The sequence below is a fragment of the Mastacembelus armatus genome, chromosome 11, assembly GCF_900324485.2.
Source record: "Mastacembelus armatus chromosome 11, fMasArm1.2, whole genome shotgun sequence".
Classification (NCBI taxonomy): Eukaryota; Metazoa; Chordata; class Actinopteri; order Synbranchiformes; family Mastacembelidae; genus Mastacembelus; species Mastacembelus armatus.
In genome coordinates this window covers 16,362,038-16,374,060 of record NC_046643.1, presented here as the reverse complement: position 1 = coordinate 16,374,060, position 12,023 = coordinate 16,362,038, and the positions used below count along the sequence as shown (strand labels likewise).

At 39.2% G+C, this 12,023-nt stretch overlaps 1 protein-coding gene across 1 annotated transcript in view; it reads left to right on the top strand.

Annotated features, from left to right (window-relative positions):
* Nucleotides 1-11,426, top strand: part of sdc2 (syndecan 2) — a 36,304-nt gene extending 24,878 nt beyond the window's left edge. Inside the window, exons 2-5 of the mRNA XM_026300820.2 lie at nucleotides 4,677-4,791; nucleotides 5,631-5,803; nucleotides 7,306-7,435; nucleotides 8,993-11,426. Of these exons, the coding sequence (XP_026156605.1) occupies nucleotides 4,677-4,791; nucleotides 5,631-5,803; nucleotides 7,306-7,435; nucleotides 8,993-9,156 (582 nt within the window). The 3' untranslated portion in view covers nucleotides 9,157-11,426. The remainder of the gene's footprint in view (nucleotides 1-4,676; nucleotides 4,792-5,630; nucleotides 5,804-7,305; nucleotides 7,436-8,992) is intronic.
* The last annotated feature ends 597 nt before the right edge of the window (nucleotides 11,427-12,023 follow it).

The following is a 12,023-nucleotide window of genomic DNA, read 5'->3' as shown; positions in this document are numbered from 1 at the left end:
CAACAGTAGAAAGTGAGGAGCCCAGGGTTAGTGTAGATGACTCTGTTTTCCTCCATATGTATCCCCTCATCCCCTCAATCCATATGGGAAGGAGAGACAAATGCAAATATTGCACTGACTCACGTACATAGAGGCCCAGTAACTCTCCAGCCCTGGTAGACATGGACATAGTGGTTTTGATGGGCTTTTAGCTGAGCGACCTTCAGGCTACAGGATTGTTTGCAACAGTGGGTTATTTCCCCTCCCACCTTCACTCTTTTCTCATCCTCTCCTCCTTTTGTCCACCCCCGCTGTCTCTTTTATCTCACACCCTCTTATCTTCAATACCTCCTTCTTGGTCATCTGTGATTTGTCAAATCTTGGTCTGCAGTTCTTCATGTTTTTTTAGGTCAAACAGACATGAAGACAGACAGGCAGTGTGAATGCTGCCATCCCACTGGCTTATTAGAGACGTCAATAACGCCAGGTCTTCTCACAACTAACAGGGGCCAACATTTCTAGCTAGTAGTAGCTCATTATGTCAGCTCGTCCTCCTTCTTGCTTACTTTCACTTGCTCCCTGCATGTCCGTCCCTCTTCCTTTCACTGGCTGGCTATGTAGGCAGTGTTTGTTTAGATTGTCTCTCTTTGGTTGTCTCTCTGTGCAAACACACATGTGTCCTTGTGTGTCACTATGTTTGAGAAGACACAAGGCTCCTGCAGTTATTTACTCTAGTGATGAAAAGTGATAGTTCCAATATGGGAATGCCAGTGCTGACTGTAGCTATAATTATTATTTAAAACAAAGCTGAGATGTCTAAGGTTTGGTCTCTGAAATATATTTTGGTGAAATATGATTCACTGTTTGTGTGTGTGTGTGTGAGACAAAGAGAGGACATATGAGAGCTTTTCTTTCATATGTGCATTACACTTGCGACACTTCTTTCTTATTTTTATCTGCAGAAAGGCAACATGTTGCTTTGAGAGTCTGTGCCTTTGTGTACATATACTTTACTGCTCAGTGACTGTTACTCAGGAGCACTGGTGTATGTCAACCTCCTCCCTCTGCTGCAGTGCTCCAAGGCCTCTTCTTTCTGAAGCAGGGTCTTTTTTTAGCCCACTAGAAGGTGCACAGCTTTGAGTTCAAAGAATGACACTTGTCAAAGCAGGAGTAGGAAAAAATTAAGTCTCATTTGTAACTGAGCAGTGTGAAAGTTAAATTCAAACTGCCACCAGACATTACTAAGATATACTGTACTCATCACTGGTTCCTATGTGGCTACTAAGGGTTTATTTGTATCCAAGCATAAATAGAAGGCCCACATCTTTTTTCCAAACCTCTAGCATAAAATAATGTGATACACTATACACACCAGTGGTTAACCTTACTGTCAAAATGGCATTTGAGTAAGGGTTTAGAAAGCTTTGTTATTCAGCTCTTCACTACAATAGTCACATTACATTAAATGAAGGTGGCTAGAAAAATGTTTTTCCATTCTGGATTCGATACTGAATTACTGCACCCGATAAACTTTTTATTACCCTGGCTACACAAAACTTTGATATCCCATTAGTTTTCCGGTTTAGTGAATGAGGACATAGATGGAGAGGGAAAGAGCACCGTTTTGTTTTCTAAGGATGGATGCATCAGAAGACTTTGGTATAATAGATAGGATACAGAAACTGTCCTCTGTCACAGGAAACATAAGATTCAAATAATTTGCTGAAATAGTTGCTAAATTAGATCCATTTAACTCTGCCGGATTTTAAATTGGTCTTTAGACTGGACCAGCAATGATGTAACTGATTTCCATTTCTGGTGTCCACTTTGCTTTACCTGTCATTGGACCAATGGCTGGTTCTGTTCAGAATCTGTAATAAGGATTGGAAGTGGAGACTACCTGTAAATGTCAATGGATGATAAAAAAAGAGCAAAGTTTATCAGGGCTGCTGTGACTGGGCACACACATCAGTTGGTGATAAAGTCAGTCTGCTTTATCGTGCTACATGTGCAAACACGCAGGGCTGTTAGATTGTGCATGTTCATGCATGTTGGATAAGGTGAGGTCTCTAAGGTCTGTATTGATTTGGTGCTGTTGTGTGGTTTGTACAGTCCAGTTTCTCTAATCCAAATGCTTTCAGACTGTTGAAACATGAAGATTAGGGAGGAATCAGGAGACTTGCATACCAACATGTCTGCAATCAGGGCCTCTACATATTTGTGTACCTCATCTGAAAATTAGCATAAAAGTTGTGAAGCACAGCATCTGCTCTCAATTCCTTCATCTAAAAATGAAAGATCAATTAATATGCTACAGGAATCTTTTCATTGCACAAAAATGTAAAGACTAAAAACAGCTAGCCTAACCCTCTCAACAATATATTGTTGCAGCCTGTATATCTGAACCTACAGGACCTTCTAGTGCATCATCAATAAGTGTAATTCATTTAATAAGTCAGGTGAAAGTGTTTCCATTTCTAATATCCTTGAAATTTGTGATCAATAGAACAGAGGGAGTTAAAGCTTTGTTGTTAATGCTTCAGCTCTTTATGCATTTGTTCACACATTTTCCTGTGTGGACTCATGTTATGGGCTCGATTACTTATTCTAATATGTTCATACTTATAATAAATGAATGTTTGTGTACATCTTGTCCTGTACACCCACATAACTAATCATGCATATATGTGTGTGTGTGTGTGTGTGTGTGGCCTCTATCTCATTAGTGCTCTTTGTCACCATTTGATCTGTGCCCTGCCTCCTGTTGGTCCATTGTACTCATAGCACTAGTGCATAAAGACCTGTGGACCACATGGGCCAGTAAATTGGTTTGCCAGGCTGTTGCATTAGAGGGGGGTTGTGTTTGGAGGAGAAAAAGGCAAGAAAGGTTAAGATAAAGTTGCTTTGAACAAATTCTCTCTTTGATCAGGCAGCTCAGCGGTGGAAGGCCTTTCTTCCAGAAGTCAGAGCCAGCTGAGAGAGGAGAGATGGAAATACGTATTGTTCTGTTTCATCTCGCCTCTGTCTTTCTTTCTTTTTTCCTCTTTCACACTGTTGTTGTGTGTACTCCCCGCTTCTTTGTTATGGAGAGTGCATGGCCTTTCTTTCAAAACTCCACACAAGCACACATGTGCACACACAATGATTTAAAAGCATTACTGAACAGACTCGCATTAGAATACTAAGTGTAATTGGAAATACTGAGCGGCGGCCACATTGTAACTGAAAAAAGACATTCTCTGTTTCCTGTTCTTATTGCTAAAATGTTTTGTTGATTCGTAGCTTATTAAATCTGCAACTGTGCGACTAATCGGGTAATCATAAAAGATTTAATACTTGTCTGTTACAGCATCCCTAACATGAGGATTTGCTGCTTTTGTGCTTTATACCACTACAAAGTGAATATATATATAAAGAGACCTGAAAATATATGCTATTTTAGGTTCTGGGAAATTGTGATTGGATTTTTTTCCAATTCTGAAAACAGGCATTAATAGGGGATCATTTCTCTTAAATATTTCCTCATTCCTTACACTTAACAACAAAAAAAAAATATATATATATTTTATAGCCAATTGATCATTTCCTCCAATCTAGGTTCATTCAGCCCCAGTCTTATCAGCACATCTTCAGAGTCTTCAGAACAGACCTGGAACTCTAGCAATCACTTTCACACACACACACACACATACACACAAACGGATGATACATTGTTGGGTCTCTCTTTTGTATTTTTTCCTAAAGCAGGACTATCAGCATAGAAGGGGTAGTACAGCCGACCACAGATTGGTGAATAGAAATTGAAAAGATGTTGCCATGGATGCATTTATAGCTATTCCAGTTACACACTCTTAACACAACACCTAAATAGTTACATGTACCGTAAACACACTTGTATAACAGCTGTCATGTATAGGTATCCAGTATACATCTGGTTCTACAAGCCACTTAGAGGAAAGTCTCTCTTTCCTTATCTTATTTCTCTATATCAACTTACACACCATGTGAGGGGGTGCTTTTTAAACAAACAGGCTCTGTTAAACTGTGGTCTTTTTAGCCCATCACTCCATTAAGCCGGAACACAAACATTCCCACTAGTCAGCCCAGTTGTCTGGGCGACAATGCTCTGGGAAGGGCGAGATGTTGTGATTGGACAGTCACATGTGCTGCTGTGCTTGATTCGGGTCATAAAACCTGACATTTGTTTTCAGCCTTGCTAGTGTCTTGGCCCTAGGGACAGAAATGTCTGTCAATTGGTCCGCTTCTTTGGACCAAACTGAATTATCTCAACAACTACTGGATGGATTGCCATGAAACATGAAGAACAATAAGTTCATAAATAAATTACCACAAAGCAGGTTATTTAGACCATTTTCACTGCACTTGGCTGCCTGAGATTTCAGAAAATTTAGCATTTAAAGGAATTTGTGTTTACCAATTAAAGAAATAATCACCAACAACAAAGAGGTTGTGACTAATGATTTAAAGACTAGAGTGAATACTTAGCCATTATTCTTTCTAATTCAGATGTTACTGTCAGTGATCGAATGCAGAAACAGTGAACACATGGAACCTTTAATGGTCTTCACTCTGTTGTTGTGATGTGGTGCAAGTCCATGGACTTGTACTATATAACTAGAGATGTGTAATAAAAGTGACATGAGTCCTGAATATGTTGTCATTGTGTTGTTCTGCAGATAGCAGAAGGAGCCAAGTCTTCCTCTCAGCCTGATGACTTGTACCTGGATGACACAGGCTCAGGTGGTTACTACCCTGAAGATGATGATGACTTCAACTCAGGGTCTGGCTCAGGTAAGACAGACAGACACACTCACTCACTCACTCACTCACTCACACACACACTCACACACACACACCCTCACACGCATGCACACACGCACACAAATGTGTGTGTGTGTGTGTGTGTGTGAGTGAATATATATATATATCGACCGGTAAAGACACACACACTTGCAAGCTCAGCAGGCAAGTGGTGTGATGACATTCATTTTCAAGCGTGCTGCAGGTCAGTTTTATGAGCAAGTTTCTTTATCAATAGCAGACCAAAGCTGCGCCATCATTTCCTCCCTCCTCTTATGTTATCTCTCTCCTTTGTCTTCCACTCCGTCTATTCTTTCTTTCACTCTCTCTCTATTTCTTGGCTCAATTTGAATTGAGATTGCCCTGTCACTTGGACTGTCGTGGGAAAGAGTGCAAATTTTACATGTCTTCTTTTATTAGCTCCTCAGCTCTACTTGCTTTAAGCACCTTTTCAATGCTCATTCCCTGGAGAAAAGTAACTCTTCTCTCTAAGAGAGTTGTCTAACTGCTGTGAGGGAAGGTCAAGCTAGGTAATTAAGACAGGACAATGATCGATAACCCTTTCAATACTGAATGTATACACCATTACTCTGTGTGCCACTCTGTATTTTATAGGAAATTCTGTATGTTTGTAACAATTGTAATACATTAAAATTAAATCCACAGTGTGATATTAAGTGAGACAAAATACTTTACTCTGATAAAACTTGATAAATGCATGCCCCCATTTTATCTATACTTATATATCTTCATCTCCATGTTTTTATACTGCATTTTTACCTGCAATGGAATATATTCCATATTATTTACCCATCTCTTTTTTCTCCCAGGTGGAGGTGAAGAAGTGGTGGAGGAAACAGTGACCATCAGTACAGTTTATATCGAGCCCAATGCAGTACAACCTACCCAGGACTCCACCAAAGATTTCACCCCCAGGGTGGACACAGCCACAGTTAGAGAAAAGGCCAGGGAAAATGCACGCAGGAAACCATTCAGAACAGAGGTAAGAAGCATGATGAAAGTGTACAACTAAATAGATAGGACTGCAAACAAGAGCTGATTTGTTGCTTTAAGTACCACTGGCACACTCAACAAAACAAAACTCACTAATTATCAGTTTTTACCACTGCAGCACTGTAAAGCTCCAGAAAAAGAGTATTAATATTTAATATTGAAATAATCCTATCCTCTAGTGCAAAACTCTTGCCTTGTGACTGATTATAAGCAAGTAAATTGTGACAATATGCAACTGCTGTCATTTATGATCAGTGACTTAAAGTGTGGCACAGTATCTTACTATGTTTTTATCTGACCCTGTACATCACCAAATCCCCTGTAATGCCATGGCCATGAGGTTGTTTTCAGGATAAAGATCAAGTGCTCAGTCAGTTCTCAGTGTTTTTGCTCCATTGCAAATAATGGGGGATTACATCTGTCACAGACACAATCACATATTCTGGACCCGTGCTAGATCTCACTTGTGCTGCACTTTTACTGTACTGCGCTAGATGTGACATCTGTTTAGGATTAATTGTCAAGGTCTCAACCCACTAAGCCAAGCCTACCTGGCCCTGTCCCATTTTTTTCCTCTGGCCTCTGTCACTACTCCGTTGGCCAAATGCAATGGCTTAGTTGCATTTTGGTTCTTTGCACACTTCTCTAGTGTTGGTGGAAAAGCATGAGATGCATGGGCCAAGACATATTCCACATACATAGCTTGCTTTCTTAGGCTCCCTATAAAACCTCGGGGTCACTGGCCTTTGGCTAGACTGTCTTGCTAAGTGGACCAGTGAAATTTCCCGACTCCTCTAAACAGTTAAACATTTTGGACAATACACCTTTAAGACCATTGATATCTGTATGTTGAGTATTAAACTACAGCCAGCAGCCTAGTAGCTTAGTTCAGAATACAAAATGGAAATGGAGAAATGACTAGCTGAGCTGCATCGGAAAAAAGTAGCAAAATCCACCTACCAGTTCCATTAAGGATCACTGATTAACGGAGGCCACCAGACTGCAGGAAGTCTGGATACCTGATCAATAAATAGTCTGGCACATAAACTCCTGCGAAACCACAATGTGTCATTTTTACTCTCGTTTTTATAGGGAGTACCTCTGACAGATAATATTTTGTAGATTTAGGGGTGTTGGTAGGTGGATGTTTTTTTAATCTAAACAGACAGACTAGCTGTTTTTCCATTTCCACTCTTTATGCACAGCTAAGCATATTAAAAGGACATGTATTAGAATGATATCAATCTTGTCTTTACCTAAAAGCAAGCAGCTTTTCAAGTCAAGCTATTGCATGAATGTTAACATTAATATTAATATACTAAGCAGGAAATAAGGGATTGTGGCATAGCACCCAATAAACCCAGGTCACACAAATAAGTAATATTTAAATGTAAAACCCAGCAGTTAATTGAGCAAACTTTATATTTCTCCATCTGCCTCTGTTCCTCCCTGTCTGGCCTTTCCACTACCTGATTTTCCTTCTTCACACAGACACCAGTGCCAGTTACAGAGGACAGGCAAAGCAACCTTTTGACCAGTACGACTAGTGCCCCTGGCTCACCACACGAGACCATTGAGGTCCGCACTGAAAACCTCTTCCAGAGAACAGAGGTGCTGGCAGGTATGTGTCATCTGCAAGTCTTTTCTTTGGAAAGTGACTTAAATGCACAAACACACCTGTACTTGTAATTTAACTTTAGTTCAGACTTTTCTTTATGTTTAAGCATGCCATAGCAGCTTTTCCTGCCAGAAGACAATACTCAGATGTTTGTTTTCTGTGAAGGTGATGAGTTGATAAGTGCTTAAAGGACATTTGCTAGTTTGGTGATAAGTTTATCTGCTTTCTTGCCAAGAAAGTGATACCACCCTTATGTCTGTACGATAAACAAGAAGCTACAACCAGTAACAAGTTAGCTTATCTTAGCACAAAGGGGGAAAACAAAGAAACAGTTGGCCCAGCTCTTTTTTAACTCATTTTTGACAGAGTAAACAATCAAGATAAACTCTAAACCTGAAAAGGCAAGAACAAAGCAAATACGAGCAATTATGTCTACTTACTTTGACATCTGCCATTATTCTTAAAAGAATCATTTTAATAAACTCAGTATTCATCCTTCTGTGGGACCTTGTAGAGTTCACAGCACTGTGGCTGTTTCAAGTGTTGCTTGATTTGAAAACACGAAAGAAATCTATCTGACTGCAAATGACTGTCTCTTGAATGTCTCTTTACCTGCATGTCTGAGGCAGACTTTGATTAGCACCTCCCACTTACTTTGTTGTGATATCCATCTAGTGCACTATAAGAGATATGGCAGAAATAACATCAAGAACAATTCAAGACAGACAATAAATACAAGTCTGCGTCATCAAATGAGATGTGAAATTTGACAGATGTGGAACATTTACCGAGCAGAGAGGGGCTCATAAAAGATGCTACTAAGCTGCATTATGGGAAGTGTAGTATTCAGTGTTTCAGTTTTTTTTTTTTTTTGGTAATATTTGCATACAGGATTTACTTATTTACACTGGTTATTGGCCAGTTGTACAAAAAAAGAGACAGGATTTAATTTGAGTCATACTGGATTGGTTGTTGTTTTATTGGTCCACATTGGAATTATTCGCCTACCGAGCAAATGGAGCCAATGCCATCAGCTTCTCCCTCTTTTGAGTCTTAGTGGCAGTCTTTGATTACAATACAGACCATGTAGCTATTTAACTAAACTTAGGGGAATAAAACTCTGTTTACTGATCGAGGATTGCAGACCTAATCACCTTAATGGAAGACTTTTAAACAAGAGCTTTTAAACTAATCAACACATTAGAAGAAGGTGGAATGAAACAGAAAATGATTGACTTTGCGTCTCCTCAGACAGATGTTTCCCCCTTAAGTAGCTGCATTGGTTTCCACAGTCAGAGGTATTGGTTGCAACAATTAAGTCCTACATTTTTATAATTTCTTGTGGAATTGCACTAAAGTATGTCACAACAATATTAGAAACATTTAATAAAATGATTGATTGTACAAGATAGAAAACATAACTCATGTTAAGACTATGAGGAGGGAACTTTGTTCTTGAGCAGCCTGGTCTGGTCAGAAGAAATTTAAGGTCTCATTCTCCTGGAGGACACACAGCAGACATTAATTGCTACCTTTCCTTTCCGTCTCGGCCTATCTCAGCTGTTATTGCAGGTGGCGTGATTGGCTTCCTGTTCGCTATCTTCCTCATCCTCCTCCTTGTCTACCGCATGAGAAAGAAGGATGAGGGCAGCTATGACCTGGGGGAGCGGAAACCCTCCAGTGCAGCCTATCAGAAGGCCCCAACTAAGGAGTTTTATGCCTAAAACTCTCCTCTGTCACAAATTGACAAATCTCAAGTGACTGTTACAAAGGCAGTCCACAACAACAGCAAACCTGTTCAAACACAAAAAACTACAACAAAATGTTTTCAAGCTAATTAAGGAAAAATAGCATAAAGGAAAGCTTTTGCATAGGGTATTGTAATTAAGACCTTTTCTTTCTTCTTTTTTTAAAAATGAAAAACAAGCATTTCTTATTTTATGGCAACTCTCAGTGTATAATTTTGTGTATTATTTGAAAAGGCTGAAAAAAATAAAAACAAGATCTGTAAAGGCGAGGAAGCTGATTGCACCTGTCTTCTGTTAAAGGAGCTGTTTTTAGTTGCTGACTACTTTTAACTGTAGCAGTATGTTATTTGTAAAGAAATAAAATGTAAGTGGAAATAATTGAATATAATTATTCTGTATCAATCCTACTTTCATTTTTTTCTTTTCATTTTGTCCTAGCATGTCTGGTGTTGATCTCTAAAGGTGTATTACATTAATTTATCTTTTCTCTGATGTTAAAAATGCCTTTGTAGTTTTGAAGAAGCTCTTCGGTCATATTAACGCTGTTAATGGTCAATGTAAATGTTCTCCTTTCAGGTTACAATGTTTATTTGCTCTCACATCATTTTTTTTTTTAGTTTCATTATCTTATTTGTTTATCTTCTCAGTGTAGCCTTTTTTTGTTTTCAGCAGCGTTTTATTTTTAAACCAGGAATCGGTCTTTAAAAGATTAAAAATAGTTATGTCAGGGGTTGAGAAAAATCACAAATCTCATTCTCTTTTATGTCACAATTAACTTTTCTATTTAAATGCATTCTCTTTTACATTGCACATTCACTCTTTTTGCTCTCCGCTGCTGTTGTGCAGCTTTGTGTGTATGTAGTGTTTTGGGGTGATGTTTCTTCTTCATGGCTTGAGGTCTTTTTGCCCCACAGCCACCTCCATCCCCACTGTGTCCCTCAAGTTTGCTGATGGCACCCAAATCTTGCACCCCCTTTCCCTCCTCTTTCTCTCTTTAGCTTATCCTTCCTAACTGCCACCTTCTTTTTAATCAGATTGGAGCGCGGCCCGTTGAGCTGTCAATCCCACCCCCAACTCTCCCTTTTTCTCAGCTGTATGGAGCCACCCTGGTAGTCTGGTGTTATTGTCCGTGTCCCAGCATTGCTGCTTTAGGCCCAAAGATCTGCTCAGTGAAGGCCTGCTACTGCTTGGACTCACACAATCCAGTCCAGGGCCTAATCCTTACACGCAGAGCACATACCCTCTCTGCAGCAAACAGCACCACAACCTCCCTTTAGCAACCTAGTTTTCTCAGAGGGACTGATAAATACGGCTGCAGACAATGTAAGATTTGAGTGTTACGTCTGAATCATTTTTGACATTCATGTTGAGGCCTGTTTATGGTATTTAGTGGTCAATGCAAGCGTTTCAAAAGAGCTTCTGTTGAAAGATGAGAATGTTTAGCAGGTTGACAACCTACACAATGTATCCACAAGTTTAACTGAATGAAAGGTCACAATATCTGCTGCAAAATAGCAGCAGCTACGTCAAATGAAAAAGATTGCGGGCAGATGACTTGTTTTTTTTTTAATTGTCTACATTCACTTGCTCTGAAGAGACACACAGGTTTGTGAAGTTGCCTTTTTCAGTTGTAAAGTAATGTGAAGTAGATACAGTAGATCCTGTCATGCTGTCCGAACTCTTAACCCAACACCCAAACCCTTCATTCCTCTACCTCTCAATCCCTCAGTCTATCTGTAATCTCTACTTGTCCACCTCCATCCTCTTTTCTCCATCTCTGTTATACTGTCTTGCCATAGTACCGAAGGTACCGAAATATACTGAAAAACCCAAAGACTCACAGTATTTCTACTCCCAACTTCTCATACCTACTCCCCTCCATCATGGCCACATCATGTTGTTTCATCATTCTCTTTTCCTTCACACTTTTAGTTTTTTCCCCTCTCTTTTAGAGACCTGACCTCTGAGTCCATTTACTTATTAGCATATGAAAAGATATATAAAGATATATAAATGTATATTCACAAATGTTTTAAACCTTTAAAGTGCCTACCATTTGGAAATGTACTTGCTCAAGGCGAGCATGTAGCGGGTGTGTACACAAAGGAGGGGTATAAACGACTTCGACTGGCATTCTGTGAGCATGGATGACTGTAATGGTAACTTTTTTTTAGTCTTACAAAAGCTGACAGTATTGTACCTATAAGTTGAAACAACACTACTGAATAAACATTGTGGCCTAATAACCAGGTGTTTCTGCCATTTTGTTTTAAAATTACACTATTTTTCCTACGTGACCTGTTGATTGTGTCAAATTATTAATCGCTGAAATGTCTCAAGTCCGATTATTTAGTGGTCTCATCTTTTTTTGCTATTACCAGTTGATGGAAAACCCCCAGTGTGACATCAGGGATTATGGTGAAAATCTGATAAGTTTATACAGTGGATTAAGCCATTTATCAAACATGCTCAGCAGTCACTTGTTTCTCAAATATGAAGAGTTGCTGCTTATCTATTTTCTGTCTCAAATTATTGTAAACTCTTGGCAAAACAACAAGAATTTTGATGTATCAGCATTGACTGACAATTGTCTGACAATAATATTATCACTAAATGATAAATTGTTCTACAGATGAATCTGAACTGACAATTAATAGAACAGCTAGAAGGTTTCAACAAAATATTTGCAACAAAATACACAGGACATGTTTGACATTTTGGGAAATATGCTTGCGGTATTTGCCTTCTTGATAAGAGCTAGAGCTTGTTATTGGTGCATAAAGTGTGGAGCTAGAGCCAGAAGACGATGAGCTTATCTTAGCATTAAGATTGGAAATGGGGAA